Source organism: Staurois parvus, unplaced genomic scaffold (assembly GCF_062004578.1).
Source record: "Staurois parvus isolate SC_StPar_1 unplaced genomic scaffold, SC_StPar_1.0 ptg000560l, whole genome shotgun sequence".
In the NCBI taxonomy this organism is placed as follows: Eukaryota; Metazoa; Chordata; class Amphibia; order Anura; family Ranidae; genus Staurois; species Staurois parvus.
This window is the reverse complement of record NW_028318356.1, coordinates 347,418-374,259: the sequence shown is the minus strand read 5'-3', so window position 1 is coordinate 374,259 and position 26,842 is coordinate 347,418. Positions and strand designations below refer to the sequence as shown.

At 39.6% G+C, this 26,842-nt stretch overlaps 1 protein-coding gene across 1 annotated transcript in view; it reads left to right on the top strand.

The window, feature by feature from the left end:
* Nucleotides 1-21,854, top strand: part of PRPF38B (pre-mRNA processing factor 38B) — a 30,284-nt gene extending 8,430 nt beyond the window's left edge. Inside the window, exons 3-6 of the mRNA XM_089691272.1 lie at nt 3,793-3,944; nt 9,324-9,384; nt 15,608-15,831; nt 19,895-21,854. Coding sequence (XP_089547398.1) covers nt 3,793-3,944; nt 9,324-9,384; nt 15,608-15,831; nt 19,895-20,657 — 1,200 coding nt within the window. The 3' untranslated portion in view covers nt 20,658-21,854. The remainder of the gene's footprint in view (nt 1-3,792; nt 3,945-9,323; nt 9,385-15,607; nt 15,832-19,894) is intronic.
* Nucleotides 21,855-26,842: the final 4,988 nt, after the last annotated feature.

Genomic DNA, 26,842 nt, shown 5'->3' with positions numbered 1-26,842 from the left:
CATATATATGTTTAATACAACCTAAAATATATTTTAAATGTGCACACAGTGAACAATCACTAAATAAAGTGGCAAGTGTTGAAAATCAATCAATATAAAAATACAATATATAATAAAGTGCAAAATGCATGCTAACACTCTCCTGTGATATGAATAAATATATATAAAAAAGTGTTTTTTCTTCCTCCACTTCAAATCTGTGCTCTAATCAAAGTGTCACTCTAGTGCTTAAATCCTCCAGTGGCTAGAGTGCCTCCTCACCTCCTTCACTCGACCCCTAGGGGCCACAAATCATATAGTGATGTTCCACACCGATTGGACTCTCAGTCCCACACCGATTGGACTCTCAGTCATCAAGATAAACCTTTGTCCCAATGGCTCCACAACAACTCCTCTACCACATCGATATCCACTCAACCATTTAATTAGGAATGGGAAGACTCACCAATGAAATTTCAGAGCCATGGAAGGATAAACAAAAAGAAAAAACTTCCATAGTGCAATATGCTTGTTTATTAGATGTAAAAGCCAAATAAACCACTCGCATGCTCCAAGTACAAATCAGGCGATTTCCCATATGTTATGGGTGTACTGAGGGAATTAAAATGGCGAAAAAAACGGAAGTCCGTCACCGGAAATACGTCACCGAGCTCCACCCGGAAATGACGTCAATGCGCTCCACGCGTTACACCACTGCCACGTGGCTTCTTCAGAATCACGATCTGGTGACGGATCTTCTGGTTTTTTTGCCATTTTAATTCCCTCAGTACACCCATAACATATGGGAAATCGCCTGATTTGTACTTGGAGCATGCGAGTGGTTTATTTGGCTTTTACATCTAATAAACAAGCATATTGCACTATGGAAGTTTTTCTTTTTGTTTATCCTTCCATGGCTCTGAAATTTCATTGGGGAGTCTTCCCATTCCTAATTAAATGGTTTAGTGGATATCGATGTGGTAGAGGAGTTGTTGTGGAGCCATTGGGACAAAGGTTTATCTTGATGATTGAGAGTCCAATCTGTGTGGAACATCACTATATGATTTGTGGCCCCTAGGGGTCGAGTGAAGGAGGTGAGGAGGCACTCTAGCCACTGGAGGATTTAAGCACTAGAGTGACACTGATAAGAGCACAGATTTGAAGTGGAGGAAGAAGGAACACTTTTTTATATATATTTATTCATATCACAGGAGAGTGTTAGCATGCATTTTGCACTTTATTATATATTGTATTTTTATATTGATTGATTTTCAACACTTGTCACTTTATTTAGTGATCACTGTGTGCACATTTAAAATATATTTTAGGTTGTATTAAACATATATATATGTGGTTTGTGAGCACTTGTCACTTTGCATACACGAGCGTGTGCACATTTTGTACCAATTTTAGCCTCTTGGTGGCAGACTGGCTGTTTTTCTGCTTGTTTGCACATTTGTGTTGGATTTATGCACTAGTCACTTTATCCTTATTTGTTATATATTTTATATTCTGTATTTTTATTAGGTTAATTAGTGTAGCACCTTCAAGGCTGAGCGCTTCATCCATTTTTTTATGTGGTTTTTCGGATCCCAAGGTATAGGATTTAGATGATAGCAGCTTGCTCTGTTTAAGTAACTCTATGGAGCGCAGGAGGATATTTATATAATATTTAGCAGTTTATATTTACTAAAATAATTTCACTTCCATGTCCTGTTTACTGTTTGAGAACGGATATAGTGGATGCAGGGTCTGGGGTTTAGTAACACTTTAATGGTTTGAAATCGCTGACAGAATCAACGCAGTTCTGGCCACCATTCCAAATCGCAGTAAGACAGCATTTAGGTGCTATAATTCTTGATGACACCCCAAATGCGGTGCAGTTTTTTTTTTTTTTTTTTCGCTGTGATGAAAAATGCGCCTTTAAAAATCATGGGTACTTCAGAGTAGGAACTTGTTGAGTGACAAAAGCGCGTAGAGCAGCCCATTGAAGTGAATGGGCTGCCCTATGCACAACACACGGAAACACTTAAGTCACAAGCAGGAACACTCATTACCACTAAACAAGATCACAACGGAACCTTAATACTTTCCTTATTTAAAGCCAACTTTCCCGGTATGAAACTTTTGCTTATCCTATAGATCTCCCACCTGGTGGGAAAAAAAGTATATATAAAGAAAATATAAAATAGAAGGCCAAGTGTTTCCCTCCCTCCCCTTCTTTTTTTTTTTTTTTTTTTTTTCACCTCAATAATAAATTATGGGGGGGGGTTGGATGAGTAGGTTAGGGGCTCCTACAAGATCAGTCTTCAGGCTGGTCACAGATGTCCTTTACATGCAAGGCCATCTTCTGATCATATATTGGTGGCAGGAGGTCCTCAGTGTTGCAGACTGTGGCAATGATGTCCATGCTGCTTAATGCATCATTACACTGGGCAGGTATTCAACTCAGAGGGATGAGGGCATCTTGCAAGGGACAGCTCCGGGAAGGAGGTGAGTATTGCAACCAGAGCTGCTTTTTATTACAGGAACAGTCTGGGACTCCTTTTGAGAGACTACTTAAAACCATAAAAACTGGGCAGGTGCTGTGAAGAGCATCTTCTATAGCACAGGTAATTAATTAAAATTCACGGAGGTCCAATCAATAACCTTTTCTTCCAGAAGAGGTCTGTATTGCATTTTTGCACAGTGGCTCAGATCCTTCCCATCACATCTTCCCTCCGACCCACAGAGGAGCGGACTGCACTTTAGCAGACATGCAGGGGTGGCACCCCCATACATCAGCAGCGGTAGTGCATTTTCGCATTTGGCATACCACATGTTGCCACATCACAATGTGGCTTGGTGCAGCGCAATGTTAAAAAAAAAAAAGGGTCAGGGAGGTCTTTTGCCACAGTTCCCGAATCATCACATCATGATTCCCCCCCCTTCACAGCAGTGTCCTCCCCTCCCCCTTCACATCACTCCTCTCCACTCCTTTCGGTATTGTTCTCACACTCCCTTGATATAAAACCCCTACATTACAGTTCCCAGGCCCCCATAATACTGTACTCTGCAACATTGCAGGTCTCAGGCTTGCACCCACAAATTACAGTGTGCAGCCCCCTTCTCAAAACTGTCTTCAGATCGGTGTCCTCAGCCCCTCTTTCACATTGCTTTAGGTTAAATATGAAAGATCCTATACAATCCCTGAAGCTAGCTGGTTAATGTGTCAAATCTAATTCTTTTCAGAATCGTGTTTTGTCTATCCATGTAAAGTAAACTGCAGGGATGAACAAAAATGGTTACATTCTCAGTATTTATTGTCCAGTTAAATGAAAATATAGACTTTATGGTGCTCTGTTGCCCTTTAAGGCCTCACTAAGAATGAGGATTTTAAATATTCTTGTTCACAGAATTTGAAGTGTTGTTGCCTTCTATGCATTTTATACACATTGACTTTCAGTATTTCTTTGGTAACTAGTCAACTGTAGGACTCATTCGAAAATGCATTCCTTCCCTGTGAAGGATCAGCCTGTGCACTGCAGAAACTGCAGCTGCTATTTCATGTCAATGATCAATGTCATGCTTCATTTATCTATTAATGTGTAAGGACCCTCAAGCATCTAGACTCCTAAAAGAAGACCGTGTTTCCCATAGTAAAAAGTTGGACCCTTTGCATAAATCATGCAAGCAGTAGGAAAGTTATTTTAGAGGCACTAGCTTTTATTTACTTGACAATAACATTGGAATTTTCTCATGTTGGGGAATTTTGAAGGGAAGAACATTTGTATGCTTTTTATTGATAAGTGGTTATTCTTTTTACCCTCATAGGTCCGTGGGGTTGGGACTGGAGGTATTGTATCAACTGCCTTCTGTCTGCTGTATAAGCTGTTCACATTGAAGTTGACAAGAAAACAAGTAATGGGTCTCATCACACATACAGACTCCCCATATATCAGAGCACTTGGTTTCATGTATATAAGGTAAGTAGTTTCCATACTTGCCTAGCTATCAATGGCTCCTTTCCATTAGGAAGATTTTTCTTTACTTCTCACCCCGTAGACACAACAAGAAGTGGTAGGAAATCTCTCCATAATGAACAAGGATCCCTGCTTACCACCACAACAGTGTCCTAATTCATAGATGTTCTTTATCTTCCTGTTCTGGTAACAACTCAGATTTTCAGTCACTGTGACAGTGGTCACCAGTGCAAATGGAGAGTGTGAATTTACCTAGTGAGAACACTGCAATAACAATTTGGTATAAAGTGAGACAAACGGAAGACACATTTTGTTAAGTTCAGAAATTTGATTTGCTGAGAGTCAGTTTGTTTCAGCCATCATGTTTCAGAGTTTCAAAGGGTCCCCCTTCATTATAGCTACCTAGTAGATAATAACTACTGGATGCATTGAGATATTCTTAATATAGTAGTCTAATATTCTCATTAGAGTGATAATTATATAGATCACATTCGACAAATTAAATGTTAAATACTTGTTCTATTTCATGTTTATTTGCTTAATATGTGCTCTATATCCATTTTTTATTAGCTGTATTTTTAGGCCTTTACTAGTATAGTAGTACAATCTCAATAGAGGAGTGATTACAATTTATACAAAGATCATCTCTTAAAACATCTATTATAGTTATTGCCTTCTGGGTTGATATCTATACTTATGTATGTGTTATTTTTTTGTAGCCCTGATGTAGGGTGACCTTTCGCGCTCCTGACATGTGCTGGTTGTGACTAAATGTGACTTTTTTTTTTTTTTTAATAAAATAATTTTCTGGCATTTTCCTTTAAAAAACATCAGTCTACACAGGACGAATGCCATACTACGTTCATCACTTCTTGGAGAGCTGCCTGAAAATCTGTCCAGTGCCAAACATCTCCTGAGCAAGGCATTCTATCCCCACAGCATTCTATCCTTGTCTAAAAAAAAAAAAAAAATGCTTCACTTTTTTCTGTTGACAACTTCTGTGAACGCTATATAGCCTAGGGTGCTGAGATGACCTTAAGACACACCTGTGTTTTTTAGGTGCGGTTAGTTAAGTCCTGCTTGCTACATCTTTGATGTGCTGTCATGAATGTAAATTGCGCTTAAAACATACTGCACAAATGTGAACTGAACCTAAGGACCATATCCTTCCCCTGGATTAATAATAATGGTGTGAACCTCCTGCGCTCACAAGTGTTCAACTCTATACAAAGAGAAGAGAAGCAGCTAACATTAAATCATATACCAATGATTACCATACACATATAAGATAAAAAAATGTAGCGCTACTCACATAATAAATAAGTGCATATAAATATATATACCAAGTGTATCAATTAGTGAAAAAATGTCAAATCAACTGTTTAACCAAGTGATCTCATGCAAGAATCCAAACAAATTATATGTGAACACAAAAATACACTCAAACTGTGATGGTGATGATGATTGAAAACAATTAGTGCTGATTGATTACAACCTTCAAAATTAATTATAATAACCTAAGACGTGAAAAGCATATATGTCTTTCTGTACAAATCCATTCAGTGTAAATAATATATATAAAATCACACGTGCATATAGTGTAGTGAAACCACAATATAAAGACAACTTAATCAGTGCTCTTAAAGTCCAGTATATGCTGATGGTAACATTTAGATGACACACACACACTCGTGCTGGTATTTGTGTGCAAGTGGATATGACAATCCGACCACCATCTGGATAAGCCTCTCACCTTATCACTTTGACCCTTGCGGGTCAAAACGCTTTAATGGATCCTTCTCCCGGATCCTCCAAGCCTGGTTTCACTCCAAATGGTCGCTCCTTGTCGCACTCAAATACCTCAGGGGTCAGCACTCCACTAATGGCTCCTCTCCAGGTAAGATCAAGTGTAGCACCAATCTCTCATGAGCCATAAAATAGATCCTCCCATAGTGTAGTAAGTTTATTTGTAAAGTAGGGACAACAACAAAGATCATCAACTCGCATAGCAGCAGTATCCAGTTCAAGCCCCATGGTTTCGGATGAGGGAACGAATGTATGGGTGTACAACAGGGTGTACAGGTGTACCAAGATGGCCGCTACGCCGGAAGTGTGTCACCACGTCAGGCCGACGCGTTGCATGACAATACCATGTGACTTCCTCAGAGCCCTGAGGAAGTCACATGGTATTTGTGACGCAACGCGTCGGCCTGACGTAGTGACACACTTCTGGTGTAGCGGCCATCTTGGTACACCTGTACACCCTGTTGTACACCCATACATTCGTTCCCTCATCCGAAAGCATGGGGTTTGAACTGGATACTGCTGCTATGTGAGTTGATTATCTTTGTTGTTGTCCCTACTTTACAAATAAACTTACTACCCTATGGGAGGATCTATTTTATGTCTCATATGAGAGATTGGTGCTACACTTGATCTTACCTGGAGAGGAGCCATTAGTGGAGTGCCTTCCCCTGGATTGCTATTCACAATTTTTTAAATACAAGAGTGTGCTTTTAATTTATTACGTATAGAGACTTCCCCCAGCAGAGGGCAAGTACAGCTTCAAAAGAGGTCTGCTAGTCCTTTTTTTTTTTTTTTTTTTTTTTAACCACTTAAGCTCTGGAAGGTTTTACCCTCTTCATGGTCAAGGCTTTTTTCGCTATTCACTGCACTACTGAAATTGGCAGTTTCGCAGTCATGCAAATAAAATGTGTGTCATTTTTTTTACACAAATGGAGCTTTCTTTTGGTGGTGGTTTTTTTTTTTTTTTTTTTTTTTTTTATTATATAAATAAAAAAAAAGACTGAAAATTTTTTGGGGAAAAAAAATCTTTTCTAAATTCTGTTATAAAACATACCAATTAAAAAAAAAATCACATCTCTTCATAAATTTAGGCCAAACTATTCTGTTTACATATCTGGTTTAAAAAAAAATTCCAATAAGTGTATATTAATTGGCATGCGTGAAAGTTATAGCATCTACAAACTATGGTGTGTGTGTATATATACTGGAATTTAAGCAGCTATGATGCTATACTGGTAATAGCGGTGATTCGCAACTTATATAGTGTGGTGATCCGACGCTGGCTGAGAGGGACACAAACTAGCTGATATCAAGATTGACACTAATACAGTGATCAGTGCTAATGCTGTACACAGTCACTGTACTGTTGACACTGGCTAGGAAGGGGTTAACATCTAGGGGGCAATCAAAGGGATAACAATGTGCCTAACAATGTGTAATGTGTGTATTATGTACTGTTTTTACTAATAGATGTGGCTGTTCAGTATACAGAGCCCTGTGTTAGTAAACACAGGGCTCCTTGCTGTGATTTGTAGGTGCTGCTGACCAACTTCTGCTGTACCAAATGACAGCACAGATCGCGCGGGGGGGCACGGCCCTATACCTGGAAATGCTGGACCATGTACAGTGGGGATCGAAAATTTGGGCACCCCAGCTAAAAATTTGTATTAATGTGCATAAAAAAGCCAAGGAAAGATGGAAAAATCTCCAAAAGGCATCAAATTACAGATTAGACATTCTTATAATATGTCAACAAAAGTTAGATTTTATTTCCATCATTTACACTTTCAAAATAACAGAAAACAAAAAAATGGCGTCTGCAAAAGTTTGGGCACCCTGCAGAATTTATAGCATGCACTGCCACCTTTGCAAAGCTGAGACCTGCCAGTGTCATGGATTGTTCTCAATCATCGTCTGGGAAGACCAGGTGATGTCAATCTCAAAGGTTTTAAATGCCCAGACTCATCTGACCTTGCCCCAACAATCAGCACCATGGGTTCTTCTAAGCAGTTGTCTAGAAAACTGAAACTGAAAAAAGTTGACACTAACAAAGCTGGAGAAGGCTATAAGAAGATAGCAAAGCGTTTTCAGATGTCAATATCCTCTGTTCGGAATGTAATTAAGAAATGGCAGTCATCAGGAACAGTGGAAGTTAAAGCAAGATCTGGAAGACCAAGAAAAATATCAGACAGAACAGCTCGCAGGATTGTGAGAAAAACAATTCAAAACCCACGTTTGACTGCACGATCCCTCCAGAAAGATCTGGCAGACACTGGAGTTGTGGTACACTATTCCACTATAAAGAGATACTTGTACAAATATGGTCTTCATGGAAGAGTCATCAGAAGAAAACCTCTTCTACGTCCTCACCACAAAAATCATGGTTTGAACTTTGCAAATGAACATATAGACAAGCCTGATGCACTTTGGAAACAAGTTCTGTGGACCGATGAGGTTAAAATTGAACATTTTGGCCGGAATGAGCAAAGGTACGTTTGGAGAAGAAGGGGCACAGAATTTAATGAAAAGAACCTCTGTCCAACTGTTAAGCATGGGGTTGGATCAATCATGCTTTGGGGTTGTGTTGCAGCCAGTGGCACAGGGAACATCTCACGAGTAGAAGGAAAAATGGATTCAATAAAATTTCAGCAAATTTTGGATGGTAACTTGATGCCATCTGTGAAAAAGCTGAAGTTAAAGAGAGGATGGCTTCTACAAATGGATAATGATCCTAAACACACCTCGAAATCCACGGGGGATTACATCAAGAGGCGTAAACTGAAGGTTTTGCCATGGCCTTCACAATCTCCTGACCTCGACATAATTGAAAATCTATGGATAGACCTTAAAAGAGCAGTGCGTGACAGACAGCCCAGAAATCTCAAAGAACTGGAAGACTTTTGTAAGGAAGAATGGGCAAAGATACCTCAAACAAGAATTGAAAGACTCTTGGCTGGCTACAAAAAGCGTTTACAAGCTGTGATACTTGCCAAAGGGGGCAGTACAAGATAATAACTCTGCAGGGTGCCCAAACTTTTGCAGATGCCATTTTTTTTGTTTTCTGTTATTTTGAAAGTGTAAATGATGGAAATAAAATCTAACTTTTGTTGACATATTATAAGAATGTCTAATCTGTAATTTGATGCCTTTTGGAGATTTTTCCATCTTTCCTTGGCTTCTTTATGCACATTAATACAAATTTTTAGCTGGGGTGCCCAAACTGTCGATCCCCACTGTACATGTATGTGATCCATTGCAGCCGTGCAGTCCGGAAGCAGATAAAGTGCCTTAAGGGTTACCTCGCAGCATAGAAATACAGGAGCTGCTATAGGTGATTGGTTTGAAGATGCAAGCTATGGGGCTGTCATCCTTATCCTTGCTTCACTCCTAAAGCTGATATCCAGGGAAACCCCTAAATATTCAGTGGAAATGCATAAGAAGTTGTTTTTCAGTACAAAAGGATTTGTATTTCTGTCAATCCACTTCTGGGATTTACACATCCCTGTCTGAAGTTAAATGACACTACAGTATCTTCCCTTACGTGGTTTTTTTTTTTTTTCTTCTCGTCCACTACAGATACACACAGCCTCCTACGGATTTATGGGATTGGTATGAAGATTTTCTTGATGATGAAGAGGTATGTCAGCAAGGGTAATTCAATTTTCATTGTTCTGTTTAATAGTATCCTGTATGTACCTTTCTACAATTTACACTCTGTGATAAGATAGTGTTTTATTTTTTGTGGACAGAAATCATGAATCTAATAAATCCTACAACTATAAAACCTAATACCAGCTATAAAGCAAATTATCGCATCATGGTTGAATTGTCATCTTACACAGCAAATTATCGCATCGTGGTTGACCAGCCTTCTTTTTAAACCAGTTATACTAGTTGAGAGTTTTTTTGGTTAAGCATAATGTTGCTGTGCCCAAGCTTTACCAGTGTTCTTCTGTTAAGGTGAACCTTCTTCCGAGCATTGATTTAACCTTTTTTGCGAGCATTTCCTGTAGACCAGGAGTCTCCAAACTTTTGAAACAAATGGCCAGTTTACTGTCCTTCAGTCTTTAGGGGGGCCAGACTGTGGCCAGTGGGAATAGAAAATGCCATGGGCTTGGTTTACTTAATGGAGGTAAAAAAATTTACACAATTGGTGTCAGTGGGAGGAATAGTGCCCCAATCATTGGTGTCAGTGGGAGGAATGGTGCCCCAATCATTGGTGTCAGTGGGAGGAATGGTGCCCCAATCATTGGTGTCAGTGGGAGGAATGGTGCCCCAATCATTGGTGTCAGTGGGAGGAATGGTGCCCCAATCATTGGTGTCAGTGGGAGGAATGGTGCCCCAATCATTGGTGTCAGTGGGAGGAATAGTGCCCAATCATTGGTGCCAGTGGGAAGAATAGTGTTCCATCGTTGGTGTCAGTGGAAGGAGTAGTACCCCATAATTGTCAGTGGAAGGAGTAGTACCCCATAATTGTCGGAAGGAATAGTACCCCATAATTGTCAGTGGAAGGAATAGTACCCCATGATTGTCAGTGGACGGAATAGTACCCCATAATTTAATCTCAGCGGACGGAATAGTACCCCGTAATTTAATGTCAGTGGAAGGAATAGTACCTCGTAATTGTCAGTGGAAGGAATAGTACCTCGTAATTGTCAGTGGAAGGAATAGTGCCCCATAATTTAATGTCAGTGGGAGGAATAGTGCCCCATAACTTAATGTCAGTGGAAGGAATAGTGCCCCATAATTTAATGTCAGTGGAAGGAATAGTGCCCCATAACTTAATGTCAATGGGAGGAATAGTGCCCCATAACTTAATGTCAGTGGAAGGAATAGTGCCCCATAATTTAATGTCAGTGGAAGGAATAGTGCCCCATAACTTAATGTCAGTGGAAGGAATAGTGCCCCATAATTTAATGTCAGTGGGAGGAATAGTGCCCCATAATTTAATGTCAGTGGGAGGAATAGTGCCCCATAATTTAATGTCAGTGGGAGGAATAGTGCCCCATAATTTAATGTCAATGGGAGGAATAGTGCCCTGTCTTTGGTGTCAGTGGAAGGGATAGTGCCTCGTATCAGTGGAGTGCCCCAAGGGCCAGATAAAAGTAAGCAAAGCATATGCCATTGGTTTGGTTTACTAAATGAGGGTAAAAAATGTACATAATTGTAGAAATAATTGGAGAAATTGTTCCCCATCATTTGTGTCTGTGGGTGTAATGGTGACCCATCGTTGGTGTCTGTGGGTGTAATGGTGACCCATTGTTGGTGTCTGTGGGTGTAATGGTGACCCATTGTTGGTGTCTGTGGGTGTAATGGTGACCCATTGTTGGTGTCTGTGGGTGTAATGGTGACCCATTGTTGGTGTCTGTGGGGGGATAGTGCCCCGTATCAGTGGAGTGCCCCAAGGGCCAGATAAAAGCAAGCCTAGAGGCACATACGGCCCGCATGTTTGGGGTCCCCTGCTTTAGACCATATTTCCAATTTACGCACTCCTTACATGAAATTACATAAGAGGCCCATGCATCACCAATTCTTAATAAAAAAAAAAAATCTGATAATCTAAAATACATTTCTGTGAGTGAAAGGGTCTGTTTTATAGTCACATTGGGGAAAAAAAGCTACTTGTATAACAGGCTAAATGTGGGCCCTGGTGTCCTGCTGTCACATGGAAGGTACACGCTGCTTTATGCTGCTCCACAGCTGATGGAAAGACTAAAGGTGACATTTATGCCCATGCTTTAACAGTAAATGTGGATCCTGTATGTCACTATACACTGTTGACACTATTTTTGCTCATAAATGTTAACTATGACATTTATGTTATAGTTAACATTTACCGACTGTATTCCAGATAGTAAAGATGTCCATGCCCAAAGTACAATTTATATAAAATTTGTTCTTAAGCTAATCTGCTCTTTTCTCCTCTAGATCTTTGTGCTGCATCAATTGTATTGGGCGAAATTATTCTGAACACATGCGTGTGTGTGAGTGCAAGAAATTTTACCTTAAGGTTCGCCTTTAAATGTGTGCAGGGCTCACAATAGATATTGTCCCGCCCACTGGCTCCTTAGTGTGCTTGTTTTTGTTTTAAAATCTTAAACCATTCTTGATATCAGTTGACACAGGAAGTGGGTGTGCGAGACTTAATAATGCATGTTTAAAGGATAAGTTTACCTTTTACAAAAAATACAAATAAAAAAAAAGACCTGTTTGTTTATTTTTTAAATAAGGAGTCTGTAAAGCATTGCACTTACAATTAGCAGATCACAGGTGCAATGCAAGGCTCCTGCAATCTGTAAGTTTATTTGTTTGCTAGTACCTCTTATGTACAGGCAGTTACACAATGACAGGAACCATCAATGAAATACCTACAGCGCTCACCAGCTCTCTGGTAGTTCTTTGAAAACTACAAGCCTTTAGGCACAAAGGCAGTCGGGCAGAAAAAAATTGATAGTGGGTACGGGGAGAGGATGTCTGGCTCGCTATCACTAGAGACAGCGGTTCGAGGAGAGGCTGCAGCAGTGGGAACATGTTACATGTTCTACCCTAAAAACATGTGGAACATGTAGCATGTTCCCAAAGGTGAACTTATCCTTTTAAACACTGTTACTTGTGATAAACTATATAATTGATCATGGTAGAGCAGCTAATGCGAGGTACACACTGTCAGGATTTTATTCGTTCAATCCAGTGGGCTTCATTTCACAATGTAGATTAAATTTTGTTGGGTTATCAGTTTGGATGAAAATGGTAATGAGCAGTATTCTTTTGTAAGGCAATATTTATTTGTGATTAACGAATTGATTTGTGATATTCCTTTTGCCTACACAAGAATGTCCCTATCTGGTGTTGTGCATTGTAAAGGCATCCTGCAAAAGAGCACTGTTAAATCTACAGACATTATATAAAAGGAGCTCAATTTAAAGTAACATGGAACAAAAGATATGAATATTTTACATTAACAATTTTACAGTGAGCAGGTCAAGCTGTTAGGCTTTTTTTTTTTTTTTAGTGTGTAAAATTAATCACATCTACTTTGCTGAAAAAAGCCTGATTAGTTGAAGACTCTCCCTTTCCTTGCTTTGTACAACTCCCCACAGTTGGAGCAACAGTTTTTAAAGGATAGTAATTTTTGTGCGTTCTTTTAAAACAATCCAAATGTCATCTAAATCATGTCATAGCTGCACTCTGTATTAACAATTTAAAACTTAAAACAGAACTTAACTGCAGCTGAGCTCCACAAACCAAAAACAAATTCATTTCAATGTTCAATGCAAACTCCTCCATCTATCCATCCATATCTTAATGTTTTATTTTGCTGCAAAATCACTTTGAAAAAACACCCCCTAGAATTTCTGGCCGTGGCATTTACTCCCTGGAATTCATCTGCCCTTAGTTCAGCCTTGACAGCGGGAGGGTGTGCTTAGTAGAGAAAACCCCTCCTGATGACTCTTGGGATGTATGACCACATTCGCCTAGGCCTGGGATCCTGGGAGTACCTGAAGAAATGTAAAGGAAAAAAAAGTGAAAGCCAGAAAGTATGTCATTTACTTATCTATTTACTAATGCTAGCAGCATAAGGATGAAAAATAGTCACTGTTGGCTGCGAGGGGGTAGTTCCACTTCTAATGTAAAAGACAACTAAAAACAGTAAATAAAATTGACCCTAAAATCTAACTTTTTTTTTTCTCTTTAAATATCTGTGAGGTATTACTGAAAATACTAGAAATCTGAAAAAATGTTGGCAACCAGTCCTTAGTCATAGGTCAGCTAAGACAGTGTGAACCTAGCTATATTTGGTATTGGTCTGCCTATAGTGCAAGTATAATAATAAATGGAAACAAGATCTTTAACCACTTCCTGTCAGGACACTTTTACCCCCTTCTTGTCCAGGGCAATTTTCAGCTTTCAGCGCTATCACACTTTGAATGACAATTGCGCGGTCATGCAACACTGTACCCATATGAATTTTTTACCATTCTTTTGAGACAGATAAAGCTTTATTTTGGTGGTATTTATTTACCGCTGGGATTTTTTTTTTTTTTTTTGCTATATAAATAAAAATGTCCAAAAATTTAGAAATAGTGTTTCTTATAAAATTTTGCAAATAAATAATATTTCATCATAAATCTTGGCCAAAATGTATTCCGTTATCTTTTTAGTAAAAAAAAAAAATACGCCAAATTAGTTTATAACCAAAAATTATAATTTTTAAACATTTCATTTTATTTTTTTATATTTGTTTTTTGTTTTTTACATTCTGTCACCCTAGCAGTACAGTGTCACCATTGTGACACTGTACAGCTTGTGGGGGGTGATGATTTTTTTTTTTTTTACAGTGATTGCTTTTACACCCGTATAGGATGTAAAAGCAATCCTTTCTCTTTCTCTCTGGCTGTATTCTTGCAGCCATTGAGAAATACTGTGTGAGCTGTGATTGGTCACAGCTTGTCACATGGTACAAGGCTGTTGTGAATAGCCTTGTACAATGTGACCTCTGTGATCATTCACAGATATCACACGTAGTAAGCAATGATGTCACAAGTGACATCTTGCTTACTACTTTGCATGTGATCACTGATTGGCCAATCAGTGATCACATGATTGGGACCTCATACAGAGGTCCCGCCCGATGATCGGTGTTTCACTGTGTCCGGAGGACACAGCGGGAACCGGATCACGGTGCTGCGCGCACAACTAGAAATAGCGGATGCCGTTTATGAGCGGCAACCCGCCCCTGGAGTGCCACCGTTTAAAAACAGCAGGTGGACGGCAAGTGGTTAAAAATAATTGATACAATTCTTACCCCAAGTTAATCTTTCATACATACCTTTCAGAAAGATTTGTGACTATGCCATAGTTTCCCTTATATAGCCTTCTATAGGTCCTGGTTTCTCATGTGGCGGGGTTGGGATTCCCTGACAATGATCAGATAACATGATTGTCAAAGTTTTTATTTAAAAAAGACAAGTAGAAAAACATGGGACTTTAAGGTTCTATTACTCTCAGAAATGGACAGCTACAACATTAAAACTCCATATAATTTTATTGTATTGATTAGATTGCTGGTCAGTTTTTATTGCTGTATGTGCCCTCGTTAAAGAGATTCACCCTCTCTATTTATCCTGTTTACCATTATTTTCCAATGTGAAAGTCCCAAATTTTGGGTTGTCCCCAGGAAAGTAATAGAGGGTAAATCTTCCAATAGGGACACTAGTTCTGGTGACCTGGGGGTCCCCGAAAAATTCCATTAATTTGCAGGGGTTTCCTCACTTCTTTTTTGGCTATGAAACCGGAAGTGAAGGAGAATCTCCACAATAGGACACGTATGGCAAAATACATCCGACAGCTGTTATAACCCTCCCTTGCTCTATCCAAAATGGGGGAAAAAAGGGTTTTGCCTACAGTTCTACTTTAATAGTATGTTTGAAAAATGGTTTGGCTTGATAGAAAATGTAGTGCTTTGCAGTAAGGGTATTGTACAGTCTTTTAGTAAAGTAGCCTTTTTGAGTAACAAGACAGTGCTAATTAATGCTTCTGTATCTGTAAGCCTTTTATTATTATTATTATTATTATTATTATTATTATTATTATTGAGGTGGCATTGCTTTGACATCTCAAAAAGAAGGTAGTGTGTGTGACTTCATCATCTGGCCGCACTGTTTCACTTAAGATATGGCTGTGTTTGTTTACTTATTAAAACAACACGTGATTCTGGGTAAAACCGACTTCAGCAAATATTAAAATCAATAACTTTGACTTCCTTTTTAAAAACAGATTTTTTTTTTTTTATAATGGCTGTGTGGTTTTATTTAAATTTGTGTTTTTTGTTTTTGTTTTTTTGTTTTTTTTTTTTGCAGGATTTAGATGTGAAGGCTGGTGGAGGTTGTGTCATGACCATAGGAGAGATGCTACGTTCCTTTTTGACAAAACTTGAATGGTTTTCCACCCTGTTCCCAAGGATCCCTGTTCCTGTGCAGAAACATATAGACCAGCAGATAAAAGCCAGACCAAGGAAGGTTAAGAAAGATAGTGCTGAAGTGACTGAGGAACCAGACCGTCATGTTGAAAGACGGCGATCAAGGTTTTTACTTTTTTCATTAATTTCACGTTTACAAGACTGAAAAGTGAAAGTGCCTCTCAGATTGAGAGATCCATTGAAAACTTTTTTTTTTGGGGTGAATTTTGATAAAATGCTATGCTCATTTATGTCCTTGTCTCTGTTAAGACCCTAACAAGATATTTATCTGCACTTTTGGCAAGGTTGTAAACCACAAAGTTCAGCAATTTAATCAAGCTTTTTGTTTCACCTAGCTTTGTGTCACGTGATTGGGAAAGTTCTTCATATATTCCTGAATAGAATCTGCTAGAGAATGCAAAGCATATGTCTTCTAGCGATATTTGCGAAATATTCTGTATCCTTTGACCAATTTAATGGTTTTTCCGTAGCAATATATGGAGAATTCACTTTCACTGGCTGATCCCTGCTGGGGTCATGAAAGTACTGTTAAAACCCAGCAGCAGTATTCATTTTTAACGTCAAATTTCGATTTAGTTGTAGTCATATTCTTTTGACTAAAATGCCATTTAAGTTTTAGTCCTATTTTCGTCGTCTGAATTGTTTTCGTTGTATTTTAGTTGACTGAAATCTCTTCCTACATTTTAGTCAACTAAAATCTAGTGGGTTTAATTAAATTGTAATTCATTATTTTGGCATTTCTCTAGAATTGCCACGCTCTTAATATACTCCTGGAGTAAAAATATAATATGTTATTTATTGCGTTAAGTAGAGAAGGGCTGACTGTTCGAGTCGAACATTGACTGTTCGTGTGTTCGCCAAACAATCACACAATAAGGGCGTTCGGCGTGAAGTTCGCTTGTCTGCCCAAACAATGGAAAACACGCTTTGTGACTGACCAAGCTGACCCAATTTTTCTGCACCGGTGTGACTGGTGCATATAATTAGAATTTTCAGAGCAGGGTCCAATCCTGCACTCGTTAAGAATAACTCTGGCAGGTGAACAGTTGGTGGTGTCTTCACACCGTAACCCTTCAAACACCCCACAATGCACTGCGCTCTCACAGTGCACAGCAGCCACCCCACACTATATAAGATAGAGGTAAGAATACTCTCCCCGTAGAAAAACACAAAACAAATAAAGAAAAATTTAAAAAAATAATATAAGCAAAAAATACATTAACCACTTGCCCTCCTGAGGATTTACCCCCTTTCCTGAGCAGGCCATTTTTTGCGTTACGGCGCTGCATTGCTTTAACTGACCATTACACATGCACTGCTGCACCCAAATTAAATTTTACTGATGGCACTGGGCAGGAAGGGGTTAACATGAGGGGCGATCAAAGGGTTAACTGTGTGCTGGGAATGTTTTTACTGGGGGATGGTGTGTGTGTGCTTTACTGTAATCACACTGCTCTGGATGATGGGTGTGCACAGCCATCCAGAGCAGTGTGCCCTAGCTGACAGGGAGGAAGACTTTTTTTTTTTTTTTTTTTTTTTTTTACAGCAGCTTGGTAGATGCTCCCTACTTATTCTTATGTGGTAGTTCAGTGTTCATTTTGACAGCAAATTTTTTATTTAGTTTTAGTCATAGTCTTTTGTCTAAAATGCCATTTTAGTTTTAGTCGTATTTTAGTCACCTGAATGGTTTTAGCTGTATTTTACTCAACTAAAATAGTGTTAATTTAGTCGACGAAAATATATTCCTAGATAAAATTAGCACTACCTGGCAGGGGGTAAAGCCATACCCCATTCCACCTATAATAGGGGAACTGTAGAAGGGAGTCCTAAGACTTTAAAGTGTAAGTCCAGCTAAATTTTTTTTAAGTTTTAAATTTGAAGCCATGTTGAGCTTTTTTGCTGTCTGGGGCTTCATTAGAAACTTTTCCCTTCACTCACCACCCTGGTGACCACTGTTTCTCCAGACCAAAAAAAAAAATCTAACAGCAACAGACACAAAAATGTGGGTTCTTTTGTTTTTGTAGAATAAGGGAACCTCTGTCAGTTTTGTACCTGTCTGCTTCCCTGTTGCAGATTTCTCCTTATTTTGTCTGGTGAAAACCGTTGTCACCTGAAACCTGACAAAGATTCTAATCTTTCCTCACTCTTAAAATGTGTATCTAAATTAGCTAGGAGTATTAATCCCTCCATTTTAAGCTCCACAGCCACTTTGCAAAGAAATACGAGACTAAGCATGCATCTTTGGGGCACATTTGTCCTAGCTAGTAGCAGTTCATAGTATGCAGAGTTAAAAGTTGTTTTAAAGGCTCAAGGTTTTTTACCTTCATGCATTCTATGCATGAAGGTAATAAACCTATGTGCAGCAAACACCCCCCCCCCCCCCAATCCTTACCTTTAGCCTCTTCCAATCCAGTAATGTTCACAAAAGCCTTGGCTGTATGGTGACTCTCCCACCTCATTGGCTTAGACAGCAGTGGGAGGCCATTAGCTGCTTTCTCTGGGGGCACTGCTCGAGGGGGAGCAGGCAGAGTGCCGTCTGGGGACTGGAAAATTAGAGGATCGAGCAAGCTGTGTGCAAAACTACTGCACAGAGCAGGTAAGTATAACATGTTTATTTTAAAAACAATTACGTTTTTAGTATTACTTTAAAGTACATGTAAGCCCTATCTGAATGGCATTAGGTTTGAGAACCCACTGTGGATCAAAAACCAGTGTAATTAAAAAAAAAAAAAAAAAGTGGAACTTTGCTGTATCTGTGAATTTGTCAGCAAGGCCACTTGCAGTCTGTTCTGCATTGTTATCCTTGGACAGGAAGTGCCCAAACAAGTGCCTTCATGGCAGCATTAGTGGGTATTTTCATTAAAGGTGCCAATGTTAAACCTATTGAAAATTGACTTTTGAAACTAAAGCGAATGTAAGATTTTAGTGATTGGGTTTACATATACACTATATTGCCAAAACTATTGGGACGCCTGGCTTTACACGCACATGAACTTTATTGGCATTCCAGTCTTGGTCTTTAGGGTTCATACTGAGTTGGCCCGCACTTTGCAGCTATAACAGCTTTAACTCTTCTGGGAAGGCTGTCACCAAGGTTTAGGAGTGTCTCTATGGGAATGTTTGACCATTCTTCCAGAAGAGCATTTGTGAGGTAAGGCAGTGATGTCAGATGACAAGTCCTGGCTCACAGTCTCCGTTCTAATTCATCCGAAAGGTGTTCTGTCAGGTTGAGGTCAGGACTCTGCAGGTCAGTCAAGTTCCTCCACCCCAAACTCGCTCATCCATGACTTTTTTGAACCTTGATTTGTGCACTGGTGCTCAGTCTTGTTGGAACAGGAAGGGGTCATCCCCAAACTGTTCCCACAAGGTAGGGAGCATGAAATTGTACCATAAAAAGTTCCTTTCTCCTGGCAACCGCCAAACCCAGACACATCCATCAGATTGCCAGACAGAGAAGTGTGATTCGTCACTCCAGAGAACATGTCTCCACTGCTCCAAAGTCCAGTGGCGGCGTGCTTTACACCACTGCATCCAAGCGCATTGCACTTGGGGATGTAATGCTTGGATGCATCTGCTCGTACCATGGAAACCCATTCCATGAAGCTCTTTACGCACTGTTGTGCTAATCTGAAGGCCGCACGAAGTTTGGAGGTCTAGCTATTGACTCTGCAGGCAGTTGGCGACTTCTGCGCACTGTGCGCTTCAGCATGCGCTGACCCCGCTCTGTCATTTTACGTGGCCTACTACTTAGTGGTATTATAACAAAGTGGAAGCAACTGGGAACAGCAACTCGGCCACAAACAGTTGACCGTGGAATATTTAGTAGCAAGGAATTTCACAGATGAACTTATTGCACAGAGGGCAACCTATCATGGTCCCACACTTTAATTCACTGAGCTCCTGAGAGTGACCCATTCTTTCACAAATGTTTGCAGAAGCAGTCTGTATGCCTAGGTGCTTGATTTTATACACCTGTGGCCATGGAGGTGATTGGAACACCTGAATCCAATGATTTGGAGGGATGTCCCAATACTTCTGGCAATATAGTGTATTTTGATTCTTGAAGCAATACAGTGTTATCTATCTTGGTGTTCATTTCTTAGCCATATGTTTTAACCCCCTGCCTTCCCTGAGTTAAGAGAAATTTGTGTCTGATTTCTTTTTTCAGGTCTCCAAAAAGATCTTTGAGCCCTCGTAGATCTCCAAGGCGATCACGAAGCAGAAGTCATCACAGAGACCACCATGGAACATCAAGTTTTGACAGGGAACTAGAGCGAGAAAAGGAACGTCAAAGAATAGAACGAGAGACAAAAGACAAACGCCGTTCACGAAGTCATGAACGTGGTATAGACCGTAGGAGAAGTAAAAGCAGAGAGAGACATAGAACAAAGAGTCGAAGCAGAGACCGCAAGACAGACCGACGTGAGCGAGACAAGGAAAAGGAAAATGACAAGAATCGAAAACGGGACTCTGATAAAAAGGGTAATGGCAGAGACAAGGATTCCGATAGGACACGAGATCGTTCAAAGGAACGCAAGAGGAGTGAGGAGAGAAAAGACAGGGAAGACAAGAGACACAGAGAAGATAGAGATTCTCGTAAGGAGAAAAAGCACAGTAGGAGCAGAAGCAAAGAGAGGAAACCACGAAAGAGCAGGAGCCCTAGCAAAAATGCACGTGGGAGAAGCCGGAGCAAAGAAAAGTCAAACAGACACAAAGAGAAATCAAACAAGCATAGCAGGAGCAGTAGTCGAGATCAGACTGACAGTGTGGAAAAATCCAGAAAGAGGGAGCACAGCACAAGCCGGGAGAGACCACGTAAACGAAGCAGAAGTAAGGACCGAGGTCATAAGCGTGAACATGAAAGCAAAGACCATGACCGTCATAGTTCTGAGTTTGAAGAAAAACAGAGAGGCAAAGATGAGACTCAGTGACATTTTACTGAATGGATCACATTGAATCCTTCCTCACCCTTTTTTTTTCTGTTTGTTTAATTTTTGTGCTCTTCCCTAGCCCTGTTTTTTTCCCTAACCTGTTCTTTTTAGCACTCAATTTTTTTTCCATTTCATTATTGTTACATAAAAGTCTTGTTTATGTAGGGAAGTGCCTTCCTGGGAATCCAAGTACATTGGACAGAACTTTTTTCCTTCCCTACATGTGCTGAATCTCTGCTCTCATGCAGCTACTGTTCGGTTTTTTTTATTGGGTCAGTGTTCCCAAATTGTACAACATGTTCCTGACAATGCCCTCATGTTTTAAATCTTCTGATGTAATGGACCTGCAGGTTCTGTATGACTGAGGCATTTATTTGGCCACTTTTCTTGTTCTAACGCCCGTGAGGTTGCGATTATCCGCCTGACGCTGCGTGCATGGCTTAGCTGACGTTTTGATAGGATGGCTATCTAATGATTTTTTTTTTTTTTTTCTAAAACTGAAATGAATGCAGACATGACAATTGAATTTTGTGTTGTCCAGTTGTAAACAGTTTTTAAAAAAAAATTACACTTTGAGCTAATGTGTGTTTTTTTTTTTTTTGTTTTTGTTTTTTTGTCCCCCCCCTCAATGTGTTTACGTACGTTTTTGTTTCTGCTTTCAAATTTTGAGCCCATGTGAATGCTTCTTGATTTTACAAAGATGTCAGAGCAGCAGAACCTTAGACACAAGATGATCTATCCTTCATGGTGCAGATGACATAGCATGCAGGTACCGCTGGACACTGTATTCAACTCCAATGTAAGGTGAATGAAAAACTGGCTGCAGCTCAAATCCCAGCCCATCAGTCACAACTGTCTGCTATGTTTCACCTGCACTGGGCGCTGAAGCCCATTTTTCAGTCGCCTTGTATTGGAGTGGAGTACAGTGTACTGCGGTATTTGCAAGCTATGTTAAATTTTGGAGCGAGATGTGCTGCTTCTGCCAGCACCTTTTAATACAGAATGTAAACCTTGAAGACTAACTGCAGGCTTGGAGCATTGCTGATCTGTTATGTTATCCTGCAGATAATCACTGTCTATGTACCAGCAGGCATTCTGGCTACCCTTTCTGCCAGCCAGATTAGATTCACTCACTAGAGATATAAACCATACTGTCCGCACAATTACTGCCCAATAAATACATGATTTGATTATAAACGAGCATTTTTATAGCAATAGTTTGAAAAAGCACCCATGTTGAAATGCTGTATTTACAGTATGTCTGTCATTCCTGATCTAGCCCTTCTTGGTTTCTTAATGTTTTCGGTCTTATTTTGTGAGTCTGACTGTAACATTCAGTAACTAGTTTTCATGGGTTAGTGAAGTTTTCACATGAGTATTGCAATTTGCATTACATTAAAGTGGTTATAATAGTAAAAAACTTTCCTCTGCCTATTCCAAGAACAAAAATATAATATATTGCAGCTTACTAGCCCTTAGATGTAGTGGCTGCATTAGTTTTCTTTTTTTCAGGCTTCTTTTGTCTGAGTGGTTTTTTTTCTTTTCTTTTTTTACCCTTGGGATTCTTCCAGTTACACAGTCCTAGGTGACAGCGCTCACACTAAACTTTATGGAGGAGTAGCTTTGCCACCCTAGGATATTAAAGACACTTTCTCTTCTCCATTATGTGTAGGGTTGATTTGTTCAGAAATAGCTGGAAACAGTTTTTAGTAATGACAGTCAACAAAGACCGTGCACAGTAGGCTTACGATTTATGGCAGGATCAACAGGGTTTTTTTTCACATATCAAGCCGATTATTATTATTCAGGATTTATATAGCACCAACAGTTTGCTCAGCACTTTACAATATAAAGGGAGACAATGCAGCTTACAATCTAAGAAGATGACAAAATGCATTCACTGGTATATTTAAATAGACCAAAAAAGTAATTGTTAGCACTTACATTATTTAAAATAATTGGCAAGTAATAGTTTGTGGTGTAGGTTCCAGTGGGACGCATTTTTAAACAAAACGAAAAAAAATCTGTTCACCATTCTCTACCCCAGTGTTTCTAAACCCTTTTTCAGTCAAGGCACCCTTTATAATTATGTACAGTCTTGAGGCACCCCATTCTAAAATGTGAAAAACTATTCTTGATAGTTTTATGAAACACCGCAACATCCACACACGTCGGACACCTAGCATAAGAGGTGATTTATTCCTCCAAAGCAAATACACTTTTACACACTGGTACTGAGTAGTATTCCAGTGTTTTTCTCTCTCAGTTTTTATCTATCTCTGAGCTAATGTGACCTCAGGACTGACGGAGAGGGGCAGGGGAGGGTCAAACTAGGATGCTGTGCAGGCAGCTGACATCCTGCTTAACTGGTGATGTCATTGGTTGTTGGGACGCTGGTCGGCTAGAAGGTTGGAATGGTACACAATAAAAACCTGTGGCTTTGTGTAACTAAAAGGCATGCTTGTTCCTCCTGCTGGCTTGTATACAAGATTTGACCAATTTTTAGACATTTTGCCAAGGCACACCTGAAGAAGCCTCTAGGCACCCTGGTTGAGAAAGGCTGCTCTACCCTATCCAAAACGAAGTAAAATTTTGCCTTTTTGATACACTTTTAGTTTGGGGGAGGTTTAATGTGCTTTTCATTATGTTTGATTTGTGTGTTAAAGTTGTTCTAAAGGCAGAACATTTAACTTGCATTTCCTTTGTTAGGGTAAAAAATGTTCCAGTGGAAGTATTGCCCCCTCACCCCCCTTTATACTTAAGTCCAGTCATATCTCGAGCTAGAACTGTGCCCATCTGCAGTGGTGCTGGTCTCTCACAGGACAGAGAGGTGGGAGCCAATGGCTCCAGCTGCTGTCAATCAAATCCTGTTAGGAGGGGCGGGTTCGAGTCGCAGTGTGTGTGCCTGTAGCCATAGACAGCCACATGACACATGAGCGAGCCCAAACTTTCACCCCCCATAGCATGTTACTTGCTATGGGGGTGCATGCAGAAGAGGTGGAGCCTCTTGCACAAGGTAAGTAAGTATAATATGTAGTAAAAAAAGAAAACTGAGCCTTTACAAATGCTTTGAGGTGCACTGTCAGCACTTTAAAAATGTTCTTCCTTCACCAATTCCCACCCATAGGACGTACCCAGACGTCCTTGGATGGAAAGGGTGATATCTCGGTCATGTAGTGATGACCGAGATAATTTTTAATTTTTGGCCCTGGTGAATCTGCGTTTTGTAAAAGTAATCCGTGTGGCTCAAGAGCTGCTGAATTACTTTACAAGCGGCAGAAGGGGGGGTCCCCTCCCGCTTCCACCTTCTTTACTAGGCTCTCCCAAGTGATCTGGGAGCTCGTTAAGGATGCGACCAGCGGCATCTTGTTCATGAGACACAGTGTGATGTCAGAAACCAGAAGTGACGAGGATTTCATCACTTCTGGTATTGCTCTCATGTAAACAAGCATCAGATCACACTGATCTTAGTGTTGATTTGATGCTTTGGAGGCGAAAGGAGAGCTATGAAGTCTCATAGACTCCAGATCTCTTCAAAAAGAGGACCTGTCATGGCCCATGCTATCACAAGGCATGTTTACATTCCTTGTGATAATAGTGATTAAAAATAAAAAAAAAGTTACACTGTAAAAAAAAAACAAAAAAAACATTTTTTTATTTAAAAAATTTTTTTAAGGCACCCCAATAGCGCTGTGCTCATGCACAAAGGCAAACACGTGTCAGTCCTGCATGCATATGTAGGACAGTGAACGCACCACACATGAGGTATCACCGTGACTGTCCGAGCAAGAGCAATAAACCTGTGTATCTAAACTGGTAATCTGTAAAAGCTTTTCAAGTGTCACCTATGGAGATTTTTAGGTACTGTAGTTTGGTGCCATTTCACAGGCGTATACAATTTTAAAGTGTGACATGTTTACCTCGGCTTAACACCTTTTATATTTTACAAAAAATTGGGTATTACATTGTGTTTTTTTTTTTTGTTTTGTTTTGTTTTTTTTTTGTGCATTAAAATTCATTAGTGTATTTTTTCCCCCAAAAAATTTGCTTTTAAAAAACTGCTGCACAGATACTGTTTGACCTAAAAAATATTCAACACCCACCATTTTATTCTGTAGAGCCTCTTCTTAAAAAAATATATAGTATATGTTTGAGGGTTCTAAGTATTTTTGTAGCAAAAAAAAGTTTTTACATGGAGAGCAATGTAATAATTGACCCGGACTGGAAGTGGTTAAAGCATATATAAACCCCAAAACAAATGTAATATGTTTTTTACCTTCCCAGTCCCTAGATGTGTTGGCTGCATTATTTTAAATTTTTCAGGTGAAGAAAGTTTCAGCATGTGCAGAAAGCACCTTTTTGATCTGACCATAAATGCAGCATTCGCTGCTACCTGTAAGCTAAAAAGAGAGCCCAAAGAACCTTATCTTGATTATGTAACTCACTAGTCCCACTAATCCACCATACAATGTAGAGGAATAAAGGCAGATGTGTTTGAAGCCCAGCCTGTGTTACCCACATGACTTCAATATATACTATAGAGAAGTGACTATAGACAGGAAGGGATAGAAAGTGTGTTATTAGCAGAATTACCAGGTAAAAAAAGTGGAGAGAAAAAAAAGCCTAAAATAATAATGTAGCTACCATCTTGAAGGACTGATGATCTACAGTATAATTTTTGCACTGCACCCTAAGGCTTTAAAGGATAAGTTCACCTTTTAACAAATCATAAATGCACATTTTTTTGCAGGTAAAAATGTTTTATTTGTTGCTGGTGCCATGCAGGTCTCCTACTGATCTGTCAATGTACCTGATGCTCATACATCCTGTACGGCCAAGCAGATACTTACTGACAGGAAGGCTCAATGCAATACCACGGCATTGTGGCGCACTGTCGTAGTTAATTGAAATCTACAAACCGGCAACAGCAAAGGCTGTTGGGACTTGTAGTTTTCCCGTTCACAGAATACTGTGAATGAGTGACGCAGGCATGCGAGTGGAGTCCCGCACAGCCTCATGTATCTGTACTGTCCTAAAAAAAAAAAAAAAATATACACACACACCCCCCCCCCCCCCTGCGCTTAAGAAAATTGTAATATATGATAATGTGTAAACATATAGCAGCTGAACACTAAAATCCCTGATACTGGGCAGTAAACTATATACATAAAGTGCAGCGCTTGATAAAGTGACAAATGATTAGTGAAAAATGTGTCCTACAAAAAATAGTCCATCAAAAAAAATTTCAGATAAAGAGAGTCCCCAAAGGTGGTGATGAAGCAAAGGAAATCCAAGGACAGCTGTTGTCACCAACCACTCATAGGAAAGGCTTACCAGAAAGGCATGACCCCCTGTTAAGAGTGGTCAACCCAGAAAACTGGACAACCGGATCCTCCTTCAGATCACCAAGAGAAAAAGTAAAGATCCTCCAAGGAATGGACCCTAATTAGGGTAACTACACCACTCCGGATAGGGTTCAGACTCGTGGTAAGAAACATGCAAAAAAGTGTGATCCACATAGTGTAAAACCATTAAGACAACATTTATTTGAAGTGTGGTTGCACTCCCATAAGAACAGACATCATTGAGCATAGATAGGCAAATTTTCCAATCTATGCTCAATGATGTCCATTCTTATGGGAGTGCAACCATATTTCAAATAAATGTTGTCTTAATGGTTTTTACACTATGTGAATCACTCTTTTTTTTTTTTTTTTTTTTTTTTTTTTTTTTTTTTTTTTTGCATGTTTCTTACCACGAGTCTGAACCCTATCTGGAGTGGTGTAGTTACCCTAATTAGGGTCCATTGCTTGGAGGATCTTTACTTTTTCTCTTGGTGATCTGAAGGAGCATCCGGTTGTCCAGTTTTCTGGGTTGTTTATAACAAAGCGTGATTGACCACTCTTAACAGGGGGTCATGCCTTTCTGGTAAGCCTTTTGTATGAGTGGTTGTTGACACAATAGCTGTCCTTGGATTTCCTCTGTTTCATCACAGCCTTTGGGGACTCTTTATCTGAATTTTTTTGATGGACTATTTTTTTCTGATACATTGTTCACTGTTTTTTTTTCCAATAATAATTTGTCACTTTATTAAGCGCTGCACTTTATATAATTTGTACAGTCCTGTTCATCTGTATGTTCCTTACATGGAACCGTTTTATATCTGCTTAACCCCTTTGTGACTG